The following is a 22,285-nucleotide window of genomic DNA, read 5'->3' as shown; positions in this document are numbered from 1 at the left end:
GTGTTGGTGGGATCCCAGGCGTGATGCTTCCTTCACATTACTACTCTCACTCTTTGTTTTCCTCTGTCCTCTATAGTTGTTGAAGACATAAACAAGAGACGTGAGCCTCTCCCCAGCCTGGAGGCCATTTACCTTCTCACTCCCACTCAGCAGGTACAGGGTCTCGACACAAGATGCACGCGAAACACTCGTCACACCTTCTACACTGAAAAGGGCAAAATACACGAGGAAGCTCCATTGCATCTCTTATCCCTCTCAAATGTTCAGTCCTCATCTCAGTTACTTTCTTCTGAAACACTTTAACATCTTTAGGGTAAATACTGCAGCTTTTGGGCTCTCGTTGGTCTTGGTGGTTGTTACCATGAGATCATAGGAGGGTGGTGCTGGCTGAGTGTCACATGGTGTTTTTTGCACGGGCATGTAGCCATGTAGTAAAGGTAGTAAAGCAGTAGTAAAAGTAGCAAAGTATTAGTAAAAGTAGTAAAGCAGTAGTAAAAGTAGTAAAGCAGCAGTAAAATCAACCCAGGGAGGTTTCTGGCTATAGACCTGCCTTGAAGTTCCTTGGAGAGCCGTCTTCACTGTCACACATGTGCTGTCTTCACCCTACAGTCAGTACAGGGGCTGATCTCAGACTTCGTCGACCCCAGGTCTCCACAGTACAAAGGAGCGCATGTCTTCTTCACTGACTGTGAGTGCCAAAAACCAGTGTGACCTTTGTGTAATCATCTGCCTGCCATATCTGACACTCGCATGTCACTGCAAAGTGCACATCAAAGTTTAGTGAATTGGTGAAAAGGACCACCTGAGTTTGACTTGGCATGCTTGTACGTAGCCTGTGGAGTTCCTTGCCTCATGATGCCCTGTTGTGACCCTGCTGCATCCCTCCTTGCTCTTACAGCATGTCCTGACCTCCTGTTCGATGATCTGGTAAAGTCCCGGGCCTCCAAAAAAATCAAGACCTTGACAGAGATCAACATCGCCTTCTTGACCTACGAGTCGCAGGTAAGACTCTGTCATGCTGCCCCAGGAATTCCCAGGAATTTCAACACAGAGTGTGTGGCTGGGGCTCGGTGAGTAAGGAAATAAGGAAGGCATGCAGCCAAGTGGTACCTGAACCCATGGAATGTTCCAGAACAGCTTAAGCTGGGGGTTGACCCACAAACCTCTCCAAATTAATCCAAATGCTGTTTCTCAGTGGCCATTGGTGCAGTAGAGGGATAAGCCGACCAGACTGTCATGTGACCCTGAACAGATGGACCTGGGTACAGAGGGAGGGGTTGCAGAGTGGGGACCTATAAACAGTGGGGTGGAAGGAGAGAATGATTCTCTGATGGGGGGTTATTGTCAGATAGTGTAGGTCAGTGTTTCCCAATCCAGTCCTTGGGGATTCGCAGACAATCTATGTTTTTGCTCCCAATTTTGCTCTGGCAGGGAGCTGGGCAGGAGCAAAAATGTGGAGTGTCTGTGGGTTCCTAAGGGCCGGGTTGGGAAACATTGGTGTATGTTACAGCAAGCAGTAGGCCTGTGGAACAGAAATTGAGAACAGAACAAAGCAACACATTTCAGTTAGCTGTAATTTAATAATACAGGTTTTAAAGTTTTCAATACGTGCCTCTGAAGATCTCCTGACCCTGCCATCTATGTGGTCCGTATATCTGATGGTTGCTAAGGAGTTAATAATATCCACCAAAGAGGATTAAATGCTCTCATGTATCAACTATCTAGATAACAGGACAACCAGAGCTCCCCCGCCTGTCCATCTCTGAAGGGATTCTACATGGCATTTTACTTGATAACATTCCACAGGCAGGGGATACTGGGTAATCACAGAAAATTTTACTAAATATTTGGAACTCATTAGACGACCCCTGACACACCAGAGTTCATGTTTACTCATGTTACTATACAGTTGCTTAAATTACTTCCATGTTGGTTTTAAAGATAATGTCTTATACTGTATATTCATATTGTGTTTCACATAGGTTCTGCATTAACTCCCTACAACCAAAAGTTCCACCAGCTTAGTAAGACACAGATAGGCTTAGGGAATGATCTATAATGTCTTTATTGTACTTTTTTATTTTGTACTTTATGTAGGAAGACTGGCTTTTTGCACTTATTATTGTTTATTGTTATTCATAACAATAAATGTTATGTTACCCAGCAATCATGTGCATAAAGAAATATACATTATTAATGGATTTGTATTTTATCCTTATAAGCAGAATTGAAAAGAAAGAAAAAATATATAAACATGCCTTCTGCGCAGTTTGCATGCTCCATACTCTCTGGACAGCTGCGTTAATGTTCTGCACAGGTGTACTCTCTGGACTGCTGTGTTAATGTCCTGCACAGATGTACTCTCTGGACAGCTGTGTTAATGTTCTGCACAGGTGTACTCTCCGGACAGCTGTGTTAATGTTCTGCACAGGTGTACTCTCTGGACTGCTGTGTTAATGTTCTGCACAGGTGTACTCTCTGGACTTCTGTGTTAATGTTCTGCACAGGTGTACTCTCCGGACAGCTGTGTTAATGTTCTGCACAGGTGTACTCTCTGGACTTCTGTGTTAATGTTCTGCACAGGTGTACTCTCTGGACAGCTGTGTTAATGTTCTGCACAGGTGTACTCTCTGGACTGCTGTGTTAATGTCCTGCACAGGTGTACTCTCTGGACTGCTGTGTTAATGTCCTGCACAGGTGTACTCTCTGGACAGCTGTGTTAATGTTCTGCACAGGTGTACTCTCTGGACTGCTGTGTTAATGTTCTGCACAGGTGTACTCTCCGGACAGCTGTGTTAATGTTCTGCACAGGTGTACTCTCTGGACAGCTGTGTTAATGTTCTGCACAGGTGTACTCTCTGGACTTCTGTGTTAATGTTCTGCACAGGTGTACTCTCTGGACTGCTCGGATGTATTCCAAAGCTTTTACAGCCCTTACAAGACTGAGATGAAGAACCCAGTCATGGAGAGGCTTGCTGGTCAGCTTGCAACGCTGTGTAGTACCCTGAAGGAGTACCCCTCCATCCGTTACAGAGGGTGAGAGTGCAGAAGCAGGGCATGCTTTTATATTCCATCTGATAAACGTAAGACACGTCCAGAGGGCTGTTTGTCCTGCTGCGGGTTCAGTGCCCAGTACTCAGTAGGTCTATTTCTATGGTAGTAACTTACACCTTTTTATGTAGTGAGCCACACTTCTGGGTTTGGAGTGTGTACTTACCGCCCCCATTTGTCCAAACGCAGGGAGTGCAAGGACACTGCCACACTGGCACAACTGGTTCAGGACAAGTTGGATGCATACAAGGCGGACGACCCCAGCATGGGAGAGGTGAGGGGGGAGATGGATGGGAGATCATGCACAGAAGGAGCCCCTAACCAAAGATGGAGAAGAGGAAGCAGGAGAAAGTGAAAAAGAAAGAGAGGGATTGATGTTGACTGTGATACGTAAGGCAACAAGAGGCCTAAGACCCGTGATGGATGCTTCTTCAGCAGATAATTGCATCTCTGCCATGTCCACTGTCTTATTTTAGAAACGGGTTAAAATTTTTTGATGCAGATATTGTATGTCACTTTAGATCAGAAGTGGAGTGGGGGGGGGGGGGGCAAAAACCCTCATTCTTTACTTTATGTATTAAAGCACATACCTGAAGCACACATAACCTATTATAACCTATTATTTTGTTTATCTAGAGGATACCAGCAAACCGCTTATGCAAAGGTGCAAAGTGCCAACATAAAACATGATCTTGTCAGTGAATTGCAGTTTTTGACTTAGGCCACTGGGAGTGCACTGCCCCCCCAGTGGTGGGCAGCCTGTGGCTTTGCAGGCTAGGTGCCTGTGAGCGGAAGGTCGCTGGTTCAGATCTGGGGGCCCATGCCACTATTACATTATTCAGGATTAATGGCTGACCCTGTGCTCGGACCTGAGACTTCGCCTTCACCTGTACTGTACGTGTGTGTGTGTGTCTCAGTACCATGAAGGGAGTCTTCCAGTGTACCTGCACAACTGGGTTTCCAGTGCAGGGATTTGCATTGAGGGAGACAGGACACAATGATTAGTGTCACTAAGGGGGAGTAGAACTGAGCTCTTAATGAAATAATTAAAATTCAATATTAAAATATAATACGTAATAAGAATTTTGTACATCTGGCATCTTGTGAAAATGATTACTACTGCTTGTAAATACAATTCACACTAATTAATGACTGATTGACCCAACTGAATACTGAAGACATGGTGCCCTTTGTTCCTCCGGTTCCGCTGCTGCACCTTCCTGCAGGGTCCTGATAAAGCCCAGTCACAGCTGCTGATCCTGGACAGAGGCTTTGACCCCGTCTCCCCGGTCCTGCACGAACTCACGTTCCAGGCCATGAGCTACGACCTGCTGCCCATCGAGAATGACGTCTACAAGTCAGTGCCTTTGTTTCAGTTTTGCGCCCTCCTCAAAACACAGGGTTCCCACATCTAGCGTAACGCTCGCACTTTCAGGCTCTCACACTCATGCAAGAAATCTTGTGGCAACTATATTATTCCATTATAAACCTAAAATTAGCTACATCAATAGCATTGCGGCAGTTTCTAAACCCTACAGACTAATTACAAGGTAACAAAAGTGTTACATACATGTAAATGAGTGTGCAGACTTGTCTCGAAATTAAAATGTCACACCAGCTAGCTGACCAAACACGGCAACCCTGAAAACAGATGCCAGAATTTAACAGAACAAAACTGTAAGCTAATAGGAAGCAAAAGAAAGTGTTTGATGACAAGGACAGCCTGTGCACTCGTTGGTTGGCTGGGTATGGAAGCTTTAATTGTGCATGAGATATCATCCAAGTACCTACCTACGCTGTTTATCACGTGACCCAAGCTGCCCAGTTATATCGCTTTAACCTTTAACCTCCAGCACATTATACACAGATATAACAACAGCTGCTGCACAAAAACTGAAAATAATGCTGAGAAAAACCCAGAAAACCCATCAATGCTTCTATAATGGGAGACCGAGGTTCCCAGCACGCTAATGCCAGTCACGCCTCGATTTCTGCCTTTTGCGAGACTGCCAGCCTTGCTGAGCTTGTCGGCCTGCTCTTCCCACGCTGTCCACCGAATCTCCTTTTTGGGTCTGTATTGGTCATTCCAGGTCTCTCTCTCTGTCTGTCCATCTCTGGCCACCCATCCAAACATATCCATCTCAGGTATGAGACCAGTGGCATGGGAGAAACCCGGCTGAAAGAGGTTCTGCTGGACGAGGACGACGACCTGTGGGTGACCCTACGTCACAAGCACATCGCTGAGGTGTCCCAGTGAGTCCCACCATCCCCTCAAGCCCGGACGGCCTCTGTGCTAAACGGATCACATCAGTGACACAAACTGGGCTATCAAAAGCATACGCTGGCTCTGGTCTATATTCCTTTATCTGAAGACAATCCCCATGGTCACTAACTCTCATGCTTGTACCGTAAAACTCACACTTTCAGACTCACGCTCACGCAAGAAATCTTATGGCAAATCTGTATTATTCCATCATAAATCTAAAATTGGCTACATCAATAGTGTTGGGACAGATTGCAAACCCTGTAAATGCGTGTGCATGTGTGTGCAGACTCGATTGAAATGCTCACTCCAGCTAGCTGACCCTTTAAGTTGAGAACCCTGAAACCCAATAACAGCTATGAGCTTTTCTCAGGAATGAGAAGTTTGCTAGTCCAGTGCCAGGTTTAGACGAAACTAGTTCTCAACTTGTATTGCGAAAATAGGATGATGACAGTGTCTCAAAAAGTTCATTAACAGGATTGGGTCATCAACACTCCGCCATTGTTATTGACTTTACGGTTCCGTATGATTTTTTACGTTTGTGCCACTTCTATTGAACCTCTTTAGATGTTCGTCAGAAATTCTGATCTTTGTTCTTTTTCTCACATCACTCTCTCCCATTCTATCACACACACACACACACACACACACACAGGGAAGTGACTCGCTCTTTGAAGGAATTCTCTGCCAGCAAAAAGATGAACACCGGAGAGAAGGTACAGGCCTTACACTCCCCCAGTTCCTGAACCAAGAATGTTCCCCCCCCAGCCCCCCACCCACAGTTGTTATTAGGAGTACCTTAACCTCTGAGTACCTCACTGCTCACCCCATCACACTAGTGACAGCTGTTAGAGGATGCTGCTATGCAGTTTGTCTGTGAACTGCATGAGTATTTAAAATTAAAAGAACGAAGAGGTCCTACAAACACTGTTTGTGTGTGTGGATTATGTGTCAGGCCCTTCTCATCCCATCCTCCTGTGTGCCACGCCCCCCTCGCTACCTCGTGTGGAATCCCTGTGTTACCAGCTGATTCTCATTGTTAATTAGTCTGCTGTATTTAACTCCACGTTTGAGTATGTTTCCCTTGTCCGGTCATTAGCGCCATTGCGTGATTTCCGCCTGTTTTGTGGTCCTGCTTGTCTTCGCCCTGAATTAAACCCCGCATTCCCCGACTCCTCGAGTCCTGCCTCTGCTTCCTCAGTCCATGCCCCATGCAAACTATGACAGTTATGTATATATTACATTGTGAGGACCACATGTCCCTACAATGTGATAAAAACCTGTTATTTTGACCTTGTGGAGACCGTTTTTTGAGTCCCCATGCAGTTTGTGTCTCTGTGTCCTACAGACTACCATAAAGGACCTCTCCCAGATGCTGAAAAAGATGCCTCAATATCAGAAGGAGCTGAGCAAGGTGAGCATGTCATGTGACACCTGCTGATTAAGTAACTTCATCCAAAAGGATGCAGTACAGTCCCTGGAGACTTTGTACTTTTAAAACAAAATATTTTTTACTTGAGTAGTATTTTACTGGATGACTTTTACTGTTACTTTAGTAGCATTTTGGTGTGTTCGCTGTACTTTTACTTAAGTATGAAATTTGAATACTTTTACCACCCCTGCTAAGTGCTAACTAGGTCACTCTAGATGTGACCCACACTTGGTGAAAACCTCCTACATGGATGATTGTTATAGCTCAACTGCTTTAAGCTTGGTTTTTGCTTTCTTTCAGTACTCTACCCATCTTCATCTGGCTGAGGACTGCATGAAGCACTACCAGAGCTCTGTGGACAAGCTGTGCCGCGTGGAACAGGTAATTACACCAGAACCTCACAGTCACCATTTCTTACTGCATGACACACCGATCCAAAAAATGAAAAAGATCAAGCCAAGATAGCTTTGAATTTTTGTGTCCTGCGTTGACCTTTGACCTTTCGTGCTCCATACACCATGTGCCCCCGTCCCAGGACCTGGCCATGGGCACTGATGCAGAAGGAGAAAAGATCAAGGACCCCATGAGGACCATTGTTCCTATCTTGCTGGATGCCAATGTCAGCACTTACGACAAGATCCGCATCATTCTGCTTTATATCATCCTCAAAAACGGTGAGATGCATGCATATACACAGCAGAAGTGGGGACTCTAGTCACAGGCCAATGATTTGACTTGGACTCAAGTCACAAATTTCATGACTTGTGACTCAATTCAGCAAAATTGATGGAAAGACTTGGACTTGAGGGCAAATACTCGAGACTTGGACCTGACTTGGACCCTGTGACTCGAGAAGACTTGAGGTTATAGTCCCCCCTCTGGATACCATAACATTAATTTTATCATATCAGTGTGCATTACTCATCTGCAATCTGCATTTTCAATTGGCTGAATGCAAGGTCTCCTGAGAGAGCTTGTTGGAAAGATGCATCACTCTCTGCATATAAACTGATGTAAAAACTGTGAGGACAACTGTGAGTGGACACTCTTTTTCTACCTCTCTCTGTCTATAAAGATTGTATCCTACCATGTACTGTGGCGGGTTTTTGCTGCAGCAAGTATCAGTCACTAAAGGTAAAAAAACTGGCATAGGTAGGGACTCAAGTTACATGACTTGACTTAGACTTGAGTCATAAATTTGATGACTTGTGACAGCAAAAATGGAAAGACTTGGACTCAACATGGACTTGAGGGTACCTGCCTTGACACTTGACTCAGCCGGCAATTTTTTGACTTGAATTGCCAAGGAACAACTTGTTCCCATCCCTGATACACACATACTCATATGTTCAGATGTGTGAAGTCACATTGAATGTGACTGATGTGTGTGTGTGTGTGTGTGTGTGTGTGTGTGGGTTATGTATATCCTCCTGAGACCCAAGGAAAAATGTGTCCTTCAGTTTTAGGTTAATTATGATTTTTTATGTCTTTGGAGGAAATAAGACATCAAATTTATTTTTGTTTCTAATTTCACAGCATGTCTTCTTTAGTGTACAACAGGAATAAATATGTTTCCTTACATCAGTGAAAAGATATATGCAAAAACAAAATGTCCACTGCAATGGGTGGGGTCTCAGGAGGATATATTACATTGTGGGGACCACATGTTCCTACAGTATGATAGAAACTTGTTATATTGTCCTTGTGGGAACCATTTTTTCAGTCCCCACAAAGGCAACTCAATTTTACAAAAATCTCTGACTGCAATCAAAAAACTAAAAATCGCTGAAAGTCTTGCACCTTGTTTGATTAGTCATGGTTAAGGTTAGGGCTGGGTAGGGGGTAAGATTGACATTGTTGGGATTAGGGTTATACCCATAGAAATGAATGGAGAGTCCCCACAAAGATATGAATACAAAGGTGTATGTGTTTGTGTGTGTGTCAGGAATCACGGAAGAGAACCTGACCAAGCTCCTACAGCACGCGCAGATTCCCCCAGACGACAGCGACATCATCCTCAACTTGGCTAACCTGGGTGTGCCCATCATCTCAGATGTGAGCCCCCCCCATGTCATCATCCACCTCCACAGCGCACATGGTGCTGGAATGAGGGTGTCCCTGAGTGGCTTAGCAGCCCAGTGGTGTCGTACCTTTAAAGGTGTCTGTACGTTGGTACAGCTGGGTGCCGCCCCTGACACCTTTGTGCCTCCGCAGCCCAACGTACGCCGGCCCAAAAAACCTGACCGCAAAGAACGCGCCAGTGAGCAGACATACCAGTTGTCCCGGTGGACCCCCCTGGTGAAGGACCTCATGGAGGTAAGTACAGTATCCGGTCTTACTGACCCCAGCTCCACCACCAATCAAGCGGCTTTCAACTGTGCGCCGCCATTCCGTCAGGAAGCCATCGAGGACAAGCTGGACCCCAAGCAGTACCCCTTCATCTCCACGCGCAGCCCTTCTTCCCATGGAGGTACCACTGGCAGGTGGGCGGAGCGAGGCCTTGTGCCGTTGTTGGTTATTGATCCACCACAGCACAGACGTTTTAGCACTAGTGTTCCTTCAGTGTGCGTTTCCAGCAGTGAGAACAAATGTTTATGAACACAAACCAACGTATCTAACTAAAAGGGTATTGCGGTAGCACCCAACCAGAAATTGTGATAAATTAACAGCCAGACCCCCATTATATCCATATGAGGGCAAATTTTGTTTTGTAAGACCTCATAGAACTCAAACCTCAGCAAATAGGTAAGCACATGTCTAAACATTGGATCAGTTTAGCTTTACATTTCAGGTGTAAGTTAGGTTATTTAATCTGGTATTTTCAATGGCTCGAATATCCCGAGCCAGAATTTGTAGATTGTATCTAATTTCATATGAAGTCATATATGAGGATGCATGACAGATAAGAGAATAAATTAACTGAAAGGTGATTAAATGTCCCCCCCCCAGTGCTCGGTATGGACAGTGGCACAAGAATAAGCCCCCCGCAGAGGTGCGAGCGGGCCCCCGCCTCATCGTCTTCATCATCGGGGGGGTGTCCTTCAGTGAGATGCGCTGTTCCTACGAGGTGACACAGGCAAGCGGCAAGTGGGGGGTCATCATTGGTGAGTCGGCAGCTGAGGGGCAGGTACAGGAAGCGTCATGTGGAGTGGGGGGGCAGCGGGGGGGGGGGGCAATGCAGCTAGGAGGCACTTTCACTACAGGATCAGAGAAAACCATGGATTTCAGTCACGCATGCACCAGTGTTGCAAGCCAAATACAAAAATGACAAAAAACTAACAAAAAAATAAAAGCAAGCCATGTGCAGTTCCTGTGGGGGGGGGGGGGGGGTTGTCAGTATCAATACAGACAATTAAAGGAAATCAACCATTTTATGTAAATTGATTAAATGGACCTTAACTTTCTATAATCGTTAAGGGTGCAGGTTTGACAGATGGTCTGAAGTCCTTTATTACTTGAATAGTTTAATAACTTAATAGTGTAACATGGTTCACTTAGATTAGCAGAGCATGCGTGACTGAAATCCACGATTGTCTCAGATTGACAGGTACAATGCAAACGTTAAACAGGCATGCAGACCAATCCAGTCAGGTAAGAAGGAGAGGTCAGAGAGTGGGGTAACCTACATTCTGCATTCTACATCCTGTTTGCAAATGTGATTTTAAGTGTGTTGTATATTTGCACATTTAACTTAAATATAATTAATGCCTGATTGCAAACGCTGTTACGAATTGTAAATGTTAGCCACCAGGGATACTTATGTAAACTACAGATGCTGCAGTGTCATTGAATTTAAGTGACAATGTTTTCAGACAATAGAAAATCCTCATAGAGGAATTGTGATCATATGGAATCAAATGGTGCAAAGTTAACAGCTTTGTGAGTTACATAGAGCGGTCTTTCCCAACCCAGTCCTTGGGGTTTTTTCTTCCTCCCAGCTCCCTGCCAGACAGTCCATGTTTTAGCTCCCTGTCCAGAGAGCTAGAAGGGAGCAAAAACATGGGCTGTCTGCAGGTCCCCGAGGACTGGATTGGGAAACACTGGCATAGATGATTTAATGCAGATACAGATGTGTAATGATGCCTTCATCTTCCATCTTCATCATGGGTGACTGAGAGTGATAATGGATGGAGGTCTTGGCTGCCTGGTCCCTCACCAAAGCCACGGGGTTCAAAGGGTGGAGATGAGCTGGTGGGCCCTTCTCTTTCCTGCAGGTTCCACACACACACTCACCCCTAAGAGATTCCTCATGGACCTGCGGCACCCCGACTTTGTAGACCCCAGTGAGCCCCACGAAGAGGATCCTGAACAAACCAATAAAGTAAAGGCAGCCGATCAAGCTGATCCCACCCCGATTCGTCCTGCACTCACTCCACATGTCATATGACTGTAACCCAAGTCTCCCATTTGATCTATGGACACCAGAAAGACCTGTGATTGGTGCTGTTTGACCCAGATCACCTGGTCTCCTGTTTTCCTGACCCTATTCCTGTTCCTGACAGGTGTATTTAATACCCTCTCCTTTGGCCACCCGGGGTGATATGGGGCCCTACATGTTCAATAATTTATTAGACAATTTGCTAAAAGCGTGTTTAGTCTTTTGAAATGTTACTGGGAAAACCAAGGCAGGTTTTTGAAGGTCTTGTGGCTGGAAGTGTTGAAGCTGCTCATTATGTCCTATTGAAGAATTCTGTCATTAACACTAATTTCAGGAAGTCAAAGGTGATTGTTCAGGCAGGGTTTCCTAAATCTTTCGAAAAGTTCAGCTCCTCTCCAGTCTTCCACACAATACATTGCTGCAGCTCCTGTGACCCATTGTGGGACAACTTAGTTTTTTAAAAATCTGAGCAAAAATGATTGTCTGACAGAGAGGCACAGGAGCCCGGCCCTAATGGAGCTGTCTCCTGCCTGCGTCGCCGTTTCTCAGCAGATACGTATCTTATGGACAAGCTCAGTGCTCCCTAAATCCTGGTTTAATCCCGGTTCTGCTGGCAGAAACCTACATTGTGCTGCAGGCTGCTTCCAGGCTCAACATTTCTAAGACCACAGTACACATGAATAATGTGAAACAGGAGGTACTGGGAATAACCAGAAAGCATCCAGATAAAAGGCAGAAGCCACTTCCTAATGCCAGAGATGACCATTAACTTATCCGACAGTTTCTCTTAAATCGGAGGATGACATCAAGTGACCTTCAAAAGGAATGGGAAACATTAAGTACAGATGTGAAGTGCACTGCTAGGACAGTTCGTGTCAGGCTCCTAGACGTTGGAATGAAGTCCCAAAAAGCAAAGAAGAAGACCTTCATTAATGAGAAAGAGGGAAGAACCAGGCTGCAGTTTGCAGTATATATACTGACACACACTCATACATTGAGAAATGAGTCAAACAAAAAATTGTGCTGTGTAATTTATTCTCATCACCTGTGGGGCTGTGTGTGTTTGTGTGGCCATTTGTGCTGTGTTATCCTAAGAGACTGTGAATAAATTAGTATAAATATTTTTTGTTATTTATTGTATTATAGGCTATTATAATTTGGTCAGATATGTCTGTAAGTCAAATCCATTATGAAGTGAAAAATCCATCCTGTGTGACTTTGCTACCCAAATGACTCGAATATCAGCAAATATTTAATTGCTGGGTTTGAAATGATGTATTTCCACTACCAGTTAAATGTTGTTACATTGTTACATTTGGCCTTATTTTAATTAAGTTACAGAGTTTAATAACAGAAAGGCCAATGGCAGGTGAAGCAGTTTAATTGTCCTCCTCAGCCACTAGTGATGCAGATTTAGCCCCATGTCATGCATGCTTATCTTCAGCTGGGCATGTAGATTTTCCCGGGATCGGTGTGTTTGGTGTCAAATGTTTGTCCAGTTCAGACGTCGCTCTGTTAGAGAATAGTGCCTCCAAACTCCCTTGTTTTCACAGGTGTTACAAAGTGGGTTTAGATGATTTGCTAAATGTCTGTTTAGTCTTTTGAAATGTTACTGGAAAAACAAGGCAGGATTGTAAAGGTCTTGTGGCTGGAAGTGTAGAAGCTGCTGTTTTCACCTCTCTGTCTCTCTACACCTTAGGACCCCACACCCTAACCCCTGCTCAACGCCTCGACAGCCTCAAGGAGACGACAAGAACAGAGGAGGAGGAGGAGGAAACCAAAACAGACCCACTTTCATCTCACATGACCATCCCCTTTGTTCGTCACTTTCACGTCTCCTCCTGATTACTTTTTCATTCCTCTCCTTCAGTGCTTTTTTATGCCTATCCATCATCCCCCTTTCATCACATTCCTTCATTTCTCCATTCATAACTTTCCTTCATACTCTTTTTAATTTATCATTTTTTGATCCTATTGTTTGTGTTTTAGAGGCAGATTGCAATAGAGACAAATGCATAACATAAGTGTTTATACTCAAGGAATTTTAGGATATAATTATACAGACCCATTTAAATTAATATCCAGTTATCTTTGCTATAGGAAGCCTAACTGTATAAATACTAGGTGTCAGGGCAGGACTCATATTTGCTCTAATGATACTCTTGGAGTGACATGACTTGTTAACACAGCGTGTTAAAAGCACGAGCGGCCAGCTGAGAGCTTTGTGAAAGCTGACTGCCTCTGGATTAAGAGTGCACATGATATTTTGCAGTAATATTGACTTCAGACTAGATAGCCTAAACTAAAAGCAGGGCTACCTACTTTACTGATAGAATTCCTCTCCATGCATTTGTTTGAAAGGGAGATTTACTGTGAAAATTCCATTTAGTGTTAATAGCAATACATTTACCACATGCAACATTTCCCAAAGACTCCCATTAGCAACTTATATAGTTGGAACCGTTCAGTTGCATGCTTCCAACTATGTAAGTTGCTAATGCTCTTAGTGACTATGTTCAGGGGAAACACCCCTGGACAGGGATTTTTGGGTATTCAGTGATCACATTTACCTCCATTTACATGCCAGTAGTACTTGTTTGTGTTTCAGCTTCTAGTTCCAGTAATAATTTCCACTGTAGAAACATCCCCATCTCAGAAAATATCATAGCACCATGTGTTTAGCTGTAGTCAGTGGGAACCAAGGAAAATACTCTGTAACAGTTTTCCTGCAATGACACAACACCACTTGTGAAATGAATCTGTGAACAGAGCCGTTAATATATGTTACCTTTACCCTCATTTACTGTATATTCTGATTGGGTATGTTATGTTCTCTAGTGTCTCTGTTTTGTAATAGATAAGCCCCAGTTTTCAAATACCTTCTTGTTTGTGTAGGTTTTGCTTAGTGATCCTGCGATCTGTGTCTCCGCTGTTTATCAAAGAGAGAGCTTTAATAAAGAGTTTGTACCCTTTACAGGGATGTCTGCTCCTTTCGCTGTGTGGGTGATGTCAGGTCAGCTGCACTGTGGTCATGTGTAGATGCAGCCAGTCAGTTTGTGGTCTAATTACAAGATAGAGATGGAGTTGTTCTCTGTGATTCGTAATCCTGTCATTGCCGGCATCCCTGCCACCCACAGCTGAGTAGGTTTGAGCCTGGTAGGTACATGGATGGGAGGCCAACTAGGAGAGCTGGGTTGCTGCAGGAAGAGGTGCTAGTGTGGCCAGCAGGTTAGATAATCCTGTGGTCAGTGTGGGTCCCAATGCCCCAGTGCAGTGATGGGGACACTGTGCTGTAAAAATGGTGAGATGTAAAACCAAGGTTCTGACTCTCTGAGGTCATAAAAAATCTGGGCATCTTTCAAAAGAGTAGGGGTGGTACCCCAATTCCATGGCTAAATTGCCCACTGTGGCCCTATCGAATCTAACTTCCAAATCATCCCCTATTTCTAACTGGTGAATTCTCTCCTGCCCCTTCACCACCTTAGCTACTGTGTGGTGAGCATACTGGTGCAGAATGGCTGCCGTTGCATCATCCACATGGGTGCTACACAGTGGTGGTGGTTGAAGTGTCTCCCCATTGCTTCTGTAAAGTGCTTTGGGTGTCTTGAAAAGTGCTATATAAATATAACTTTCATTCATTTTCACGTTTATTATGGGATTCATTGCAGTGGAGAGTGGCACTGTTGCTCAGGGTTGCGAGTTTGAGCCACTCTGTGTGTGTGTTTACATTCTCTCTTCTCTTCCTGTGCTGCTCAGGATTCCCCTGGCTTCTGCAGTTTCCCTCCACACTTCAAAAACATGCAGTTAGGAGGATCGCGGTCTCTAGGTTGCGTATAATGTGCAAAGTTGTTTTGCACAGACAAGTGACTTTATGAGATAGATGTTTATACACATACGTAATATGGCAATCACTCATGCATAAAATTTAGAAAACAGTATCATCTCAGTAAAACATGCAATCCATTCACTATTATACAACATGCAATTAGAATCAGTGAATTAAGAAAAACTCATACATCGCTGTGTTTTATGTTTTGTCGTTATATAAACTGTAAATGTATTTCATTAATCTTTCATTTTATTTGACCACAAATTTAAAGTATGAACATAAATTTCTGAGACCTGCATTTTTCTTAAATGATTCCTTTGATATGAAACTGTACCATTATAGTTATTCTTGAATAAGTCAATGTCCCCCAAGCAAGGGTCAGGGAGCTACAGAGAGCCTGAATGACCACTGTGTGGCAGTAGTGAGCTGAATGCCTCATTCTTTGACCTCTGACCCAAGATGCTTCACCTCCAGCCAATAGCTGCTAGAGGCGATAAAATGGGTCAGAGGTGGGCATTAAGTAATACCTGCAGAAAACAATAATTGAAAATCTAGGTTAGAAGATTTGCAGACACACTGAATATTATAGATGTACTATACTATAAAATTGGATATAATGCAATATAGAATACAACAATCTGAAATGTATTATACAATAAAGAGATTTCTCAAATAACTGGCCAGGGACATGGGAGGGTGAACAGGCTGTCAATGGGGGGGTACTCACAGCTCTTCAGGAGGCCACACTGCACCACAGGGACACCCCCGGCACAGATACCAGTAGAGCTGTTTCTTAGTGGGAGGGGGGTCTCCCAGATGGTAACCCAGAGGCCAACAGTTTAGGTTTTGGTCCACTGGGACACCTGTTGGTCATAAGTGACAGAGAGCTAGGATAATATCACAGAAATGACAGAGATCTAGGATAATATCACAGAAATGACAGAGATCTAGGATAATATCACAGAAATGACAGAGAGCTAGGATAATATCACAGAAATGACAGAGAGCTAGGATAATATCACAGAAATGACAGAGAGCTAGGATAATATCATAGAAATGACAGAGATCTAGGATAATATCACAGAAATGACAGAGAGCTAGGATAATATCACAGAAATGACAGAGAGCTAGGATAATATCACAGAAATGACAGAGAGCTAGGATAATATCACAGAAATGACAGAGAGCTAGGATAATACCACATAACTGACAGAGCGCTAGGATAATATCACAGAAGTGACAGAGAGCTAGGATAATATCACAGAAGTGACAGAGAGCTAGGATGATATCACAGAAGTGACAGAGAGGTAGGATGATATCACAGAATCCCTGGATGATGCTCTTACTCTAACCTGCAGGCTCTTTAGCCAGAGCAGGGTGACTCCATATCTGTTCTTCATGCTGCTTCAGTTACCCGCCATGCATGCACACCGCGGGACCGTGCCAATCTCTACCCCCTCTACTCATGTAATTCCCATCATTTGTTGTAGCATCTAGCTGGCATTTGATTCTCTCACGCTATTCAGTCTTACCAGTATAGTTTGCTCCAGCGCTTGGGATGAACCTCGGACTTAGGAAGCTCGGCCTCTCCTGTCTGTCCGTGTCACAGGAAATTCTGTACGGTGTCCCTGCGGCAATAAGAGCAACAGAAAATGCTGGGGCCCCTTCTCTCACGAGGAGCTGTTTACTTACTAATGAAATCTCGCTCTGATGTCATTGTGAAGTAGCACATTCCCAGTTGCCTGTATTTAGTCCCTGTGTGCACTTTGCTGGTGGCTTACCCGTGTAAGGTCCTCTCAGAGTGGGGCCTCCCAGCATACCCACCCCTGCAGCAAAGGATACTGGGATGTGACTGTGCTTGTGCTGTGTGGGCATACACTGGGAATTCATAAACCTGGTGGCTGTTGACATAAACACAGGAAGTTTGCATGATTTTATGTGACAATGTGATACAGATGTGTGTATGATTATGTTTGGACATGTGACACCTTGGTAATCAGCAGTGTGACAATCCCAAGCTTACGGGCACCGTGTTTGGGCCTTGATCGCCTGAAGGAAGCTGCCTGCTTTGTAGAAGCTGGTCTGATCTGCTCGTCTTTCGCTGCCTGTATTACTTCCTGTGCTTCTCGTTCTGCTGCTTTCACTTCCTCTTCCTCTGACTTTTCATCTGCTTGATGGTGTACAGTCCTGAAAGCAGAACAACACCATGGCACGCTCGATTACATGTGGGAAGCCCAAAAGCTCCACACAGACAGAAAAACTGAAAAAAAGCTTCACTGGGGGTCTGGGGTGGAGGAGCTGAAGAAACGTGGCACGGTCATTTATTTTACCATGATATATGTATATACTCACCAACCTCATTACCTGGAAAAAGAAGTGTGGCATTTATAAGGGTGTAGGAGGTCCTCCTGACCCAAAGGGGGCTCTCCATTTGAATTGGATTGGTTAGACGTCCATTCAGTGCCTTCCAGCTGTTTCCTCAACTTACTTATTTCAAACTGCAGGGACTGAATGGCTTTACTAATGACACATGAAGTGCATATATCATCAGCATATTTAAGTAAAAATGGATGTGTAGATCAATGAAACTTCATGGAATAAACAACCCAGCCATAGCATCTGGACTGACAGCCTTTGCAAAATAATATGAAATTAGAACCAGTAATAGGAAGAAAAAAATGGACCTAACCCAATATACTTTTTACTTTAGAGTAAGAGGTGTGTGACTTCGATTAAAGATCTGCATCCTTCCATGACATTGTGGTTTCATAGTGTAGTGGTTATCACATCTGCTTTACACGCAGAAGGTCCTGGGTTCAAGCCCCAGTGGAACCAGTTTGTTAATTTATCCATAGTGGGCAGTACTGTTGCTTCATATCTGCAGAGCATTTTTAACTATATGTAGCTCATTGGGTCAGGACCCTATGCCCGAAAATTGTCAGTTCAAATCCCTGGATTGGCAGAGTGATTTTCAGGCTTGTATTACCAAAAACCTTGATTGCTCCTGTCTAGCAAAGTTTTCTCAGACAATGTATGCCACTTTGTATAAGCGTGTCGTAAATAAATATATCCATCTATACACACACATTTTTCATACTGATTATCCATTACAGGTGAATATATATCTTATATCAGAAACACAAGTGTCTCTATTAATGCTGCTCACCCACAGCATTTAGACTCACTTGCAGTATGGTAGAGAAGATTGGCTTTTCCTGGAGAAGGAGAACCTTGCTGGTCGCCCACCCAGAAGTTCCATCAGTAGTTGTGAAGCACTTCTCAACTCCAAGACTCAAATGACTTGTATTTTAACAAAAAACAGAAACCATGCTGACAACAATAAGAAGGAAAAAATGAATGAGAATATCTGTAGTTAGCCGTGTTTAAAGTCTGAGAAGATAGAAATTATTACACAATATAATGGAAGAACACACATAAATCACTTTAAATCCTATCAATATTCTAATGTATAAAAACACAATGTCCTGACACCATAATGCAGTTACCTTATGTGAAAACAAATGTTGTCAGGACATTGCAATGACAATAATATCTACTTCATTTGCCACCGATTCACTCAGCCAATGTGCTTGAGAATGGACTCCTGAGAATTATAAATCTCTGCTTGTTTGTTCTTCTATTTCTATGGCAGCCAAAGAGAGCCTCTGTGTTGATTTGTCCAGAATCCTGACATTGTTGCTATAGCGATGACATGTGGTGGGCAGAGACATAGCTGATGGTCAGACTGTTGATTGGCTGCCGAGGTGTAATGGACACAGACATTGTGCAACATTCGAGAATGAGTGGGGGTTCAAAATGAATAATAGGAATTGACTACAACACTTGTCTTTCCAGATGCAGAGCTTGTGGCGCTCTGACCTCAGTGTACAGGCTATCCTAAATCACCCAACCTGCTCTTACAAGACACATAGACAATACACACACACCTGTGTGACTGGATGAGAGTAAAAAGTGAAATTGTGTTGTTTTGTGAACAGCAGGTAATGTAGTAATTAAGGACATAACCATAAGCTGAAGGTTGCTCGTTGAAATGAAGGACCCCAATCCTTATCCTGAATTGCTCCAGTGAAATATCTGTTTAAATATGTAGTGTTAAATCATTTTGGATAAAAAAAAACAGGCGATTAGTGGTAACTGTAATTAAATTAAATGTAACTTTAATTAAAAAAATAAATTAAAACCTAATGAAACTGGGTGAAAAGATGTGTGTTTAATAATTCGCTCTGGGTTGTATCCATGGGCACCTAAAATGTCTGCCCAAGCCGTGTCACATGCCAATGTCAGTCACATAAACATAACACAATAAGAAACAAAGCAAGAAAACAAGCTTTAGATTTTAATATGGGACTATACATCTTGCAGTTGGAGTTTGAAGTCACTGCTGGAGTTTTTTTCATGGTATTTAATGACAGAAGTCTGAGGATTCAGTTTCCCTGAGCAAAGTACGAAAATGTTTTCAAAATAAAAGTCCCCACAATTTAAAAATAAAATCATTATTCAGACATGTGGCGCCCTCTCCTGGGTTGTTCCCTGCGCCTTTGCCTGCGGGATAGGCCCTGGACCCCCGTTACCCTGAATTGGATAAGCGCTTACAGAAAATGTATGGATGGATGGACATTGAGGGGTGGGGGCAATAAGCTGGTGACCAATGGGAAACGGGGCCTAAAATCGTGAGTCGAATGGTTGAGTATGATTTCATTGTATTTTTGTTGGTTTTAGCCTTGTAGGTTTTCAGTGAAACAAACGCTACTTTCTGGCATCTCCTTTAAATCGATTGTTTGGGTAAACAACCATACTGTCCATCTGAATTTATGAATAATAGATTCAGATTTTATAAGAGGACTTTAATATAGTTCAGTGCAAACTACTGACTGAAAAACTAATTAAAATGTACCTGATTATGAGACAAGAATTTTTCTCCATCTCCCTGACAGAATGCGCAAGGTCTGACGTTCGCGGTCAAAGCTTTTAATGTCTATGATATTACTAAGTTCGTGGAAGCAAGGTCGCTGGTAGGTGGTAACAGAATACAATGGGTAGATGTAGGTTAAGTAATTTAGGGAAATTAATTTAGAAGACAGCAAAAAATGACTCCGTTGGCTGGGAGTAGGGAGTCCAGTCGCTTGGTGCAAAGTCATTTTAATTAGCATTAAGTGCCATGGCTGCCGGCAGCCAACAACTCTTTCAGGAGCCATTTATTTAAAAGGAAAGGACGCAACGAAGCAGCGCCGCTTGAAAAATGCTCGGGGAATTTCGCGTTTCAAGCATCTAATAACGGAAAAAGACGAGTTCCGCATAAATAATAAATGCGGTTCTGCATTATCTTGCTCATTTCTCGCCAGTTAAATTTGTATTTGCATGGAATTGGTAACTGATAAGTGTATGACTTTGGCAGTGATAACATTTGTCAAGCTAATTAGCAAGTAAGCCTACTTCAAACAAACAAAATCAATTTTGTATTGAACACTACGGCAAAACATGTCTCTCCCTTGCAGTTTATTTTATTTATATATTTATGATTGTGTTTAAATGATAGAGTTCCTGTCTTCCGAAAGACAGTAATTACATTCGGCAATTACACGTCCCAGAGGTCAGGGGCGGAGCCAAGCATTGCCGGTTCTTATTTATGCCTAACGTTAATTTACCATAATTACGTATAATTACTGTTTTAATATTCTTCACCCATCATGTTGAAACGCTTTGGGATATTATGTGTTGTATGACTGAAGACAGATGGCTAGGATTGACCTGCATTGCTACATATTGGTTAGTTTACTGGGTAACAGTCTGGTTAAACCAGTGGGATAAGTCCTGCCTATTTAACGTTTCTTCCATCAGTAATTGACCCACCTGTTTCTGGGTCTATGGTTGCGCTGTTCGTCCATCAGTTTGAGTTTGTTTTTTTTTCTTCTTCAGACTTACTCTACCCAGCTGCCATGTGAGTTACGGGAGACGCGCTTTCACCCCCATCGAGAGAGACGGTCTCCTCAAACACTGAGTTGCTCCTCTATTTCCGCCTCCTGCCTTAATTTATTTATAAGATTCCAGGCTCAGGCACGCACAGCAGACGCCTGAAAATAACAGCATGAAACATTCAGGCTTAGGCTGCTTCCTTAATTTATAAGCTTTTCCTGGAACGTAATATACAGCGGCTTTCAATCACTAAGGTTAAATATAATCTTATATGGGGCCATGAAGGAACAGGGTTCTTTAAGTAACAGAGGCAGTGATACACAAACAGCCTCATCTGTGAGGGGGAAACTTTGTAATTGTCCTAATATTAAATTGATTTGCATTAATCTCCCAATTCCTTGGTCAGCTTGTATCTGACCGACAGTGTTGAGTGTACATCTTGCTCTATACTCATAGTGTTGTGGCAGTGCATCACAGTCCCTCTAGACACAAACCAGCCTCTGTAAATAATGGCATCCTAACTTAGGGGCAGAATCACGATGCGAGGACTCTTTGGTCCTGCATGGATGGCTGGGAGCTGGTAGGGTGAGGACCACCTCATAGCCTCTGCTATGAGGGAAAGGCAGATGTCTCAGGATTGATCCCTGTCCTGCCCCTTTCTGTATGTCAGTTCCCACTTTGGCCAGCAGGTGTCGGTGGCCATGTCATTGTTCTTAGCTCCTTGTTTGTTCTCCTGTTTCCCTGGCCAAAACAGGCTTAATAGGTGGCTTAATGGGCTGAGTGGGCGGCTGCATCATCTGAGCTTCCCTTCCATCATGTAATTTTAACATTTATGGGTATTGGTTTATTTCTGTGCTATGCAGTGGTGTATTTCTGTATGCTTCCTGTTTTGTTCTGTTAATCCCTGTTTGCAGTGATGTTCTCTGTATCCTTGTTTCTAGTATTCCCTGGTGTTTTGATGTCTGTTGATTGCCCTCACCTGTTCAGTGTTCCTAGTTCTTAGTGTTTAACTGCCCACACCTGTGTCTCGTTGCGCTTCGTCATGTACATATTTAAGTGCCTGCCTATGTTCTGGTCTTTAGTTGGTCATTGAGTGTGTCTGTGCTGTTTCCTCAGCTACAGTTCTCTATGTGTGTTGTCGCCTTGTTTCCTGTCTATTCACTATTGGTGTATAGTTAGTGTTTGGTTGTCTACCTGCTCGTTTTGACCGCTCACGGTTCCTTTGTTGTCTGGTTTCCTGTGGAATTCAGTTTAGTTCAAATTGACCCCTTTTTTGAGACCCGCATCATGGATAATCTGTTCGCCATGCCACTGCAATGTAACGGGCTGAATTTCATTCCCTGTGACTCCCCTTTCAGAATCACGTGATGTGGTCATGTGATTCTGTGGGCCCTGCTG

The 22,285-nt window shown here is 43.5% G+C and overlaps 2 protein-coding genes and 1 non-coding gene across 11 annotated transcripts in view; 2 read left to right on the top strand and 1 right to left on the bottom strand.

Moving 5' to 3' along the window:
• The window catches only part of LOC111855132 (syntaxin-binding protein 1-like), a 31,388-nt gene extending 17,290 nt beyond the window's left edge, over window positions 1–14,098 (top strand). For 2 of the 6 annotated variants that reach the window (XM_023833835.2, XM_023833834.2), the window contains 16 exons: window positions 77–153; window positions 610–688; window positions 899–1,002; window positions 2,888–3,036; window positions 3,241–3,325; window positions 4,278–4,408; window positions 5,197–5,304; window positions 5,970–6,030; window positions 6,663–6,728; window positions 7,047–7,127; window positions 7,282–7,420; window positions 8,692–8,801; window positions 8,961–9,062; window positions 9,144–9,229; window positions 9,696–9,850; window positions 12,824–14,098. In XM_023833835.2, coding sequence (XP_023689603.1) covers window positions 77–153; window positions 610–688; window positions 899–1,002; window positions 2,888–3,036; window positions 3,241–3,325; window positions 4,278–4,408; window positions 5,197–5,304; window positions 5,970–6,030; window positions 6,663–6,728; window positions 7,047–7,127; window positions 7,282–7,420; window positions 8,692–8,801; window positions 8,961–9,062; window positions 9,144–9,229; window positions 9,696–9,850; window positions 12,824–12,969 — 1,679 coding nt within the window. In that variant the 3' untranslated portion in view covers window positions 12,970–14,098. Of the gene's footprint in view, window positions 1–76; window positions 154–609; window positions 689–898; window positions 1,003–2,887; window positions 3,037–3,240; window positions 3,326–4,277; window positions 4,409–5,196; window positions 5,305–5,969; window positions 6,031–6,662; window positions 6,729–7,046; window positions 7,128–7,281; window positions 7,421–8,691; window positions 8,802–8,960; window positions 9,063–9,143; window positions 9,230–9,695; window positions 9,874–10,960; window positions 11,068–12,823 lie in introns of those variants that run through there. The other 4 variants (XM_023833836.2, XM_023833837.2, XM_072706909.1 and 1 more) reach the window with 4 other exon arrangements.
• Window positions 14,099–14,849: 751 nt separating this feature from the next.
• LOC111855109 (uncharacterized) lies at window positions 14,850–20,964 on the bottom strand. Of its 4 annotated transcripts, none has more exons than XM_023833781.2 (8): window positions 20,825–20,964; window positions 18,139–18,283; window positions 17,318–17,473; window positions 16,977–17,140; window positions 16,735–16,854; window positions 16,486–16,581; window positions 15,681–15,816; window positions 14,850–15,480 (listed from the first exon to the last, which is right to left on the bottom strand). In XM_023833781.2, the coding sequence occupies exons 2-8, from the start codon at window positions 18,210–18,212 to the stop codon at window positions 15,438–15,440; spliced, it is 789 nt and encodes a 262-aa protein (XP_023689549.2). In that variant the 5' UTR covers window positions 18,213–18,283; window positions 20,825–20,964; the 3' UTR covers window positions 14,850–15,437. The 4 variants fall into 4 exon arrangements, with proteins under 4 accessions (XP_023689549.2, XP_023689548.2, XP_023689551.2 ...); XM_023833780.2 differs by lacking the exon at window positions 20,825–20,964 and adding an exon at window positions 18,460–18,546; XM_023833783.2 differs by lacking the exon at window positions 20,825–20,964 and adding an exon at window positions 18,460–18,530 and having other exon boundaries at window positions 18,139–18,253.
• trnav-uac (transfer RNA valine (anticodon UAC)) lies at window positions 17,716–17,788 on the top strand. Its single transcript has one exon. It is a non-coding gene; the product is annotated as a tRNA-Val (tRNA).
• Window positions 20,965–22,285: the final 1,321 nt, after the last annotated feature.

Source organism: Paramormyrops kingsleyae, chromosome 2, assembly GCF_048594095.1.
Source record: "Paramormyrops kingsleyae isolate MSU_618 chromosome 2, PKINGS_0.4, whole genome shotgun sequence".
Classification (NCBI taxonomy): Eukaryota; Metazoa; Chordata; class Actinopteri; order Osteoglossiformes; family Mormyridae; genus Paramormyrops; species Paramormyrops kingsleyae.
Note: the sequence above shows the minus strand (reverse complement) of the source record. Positions and strands in the feature narration are given on the sequence as shown.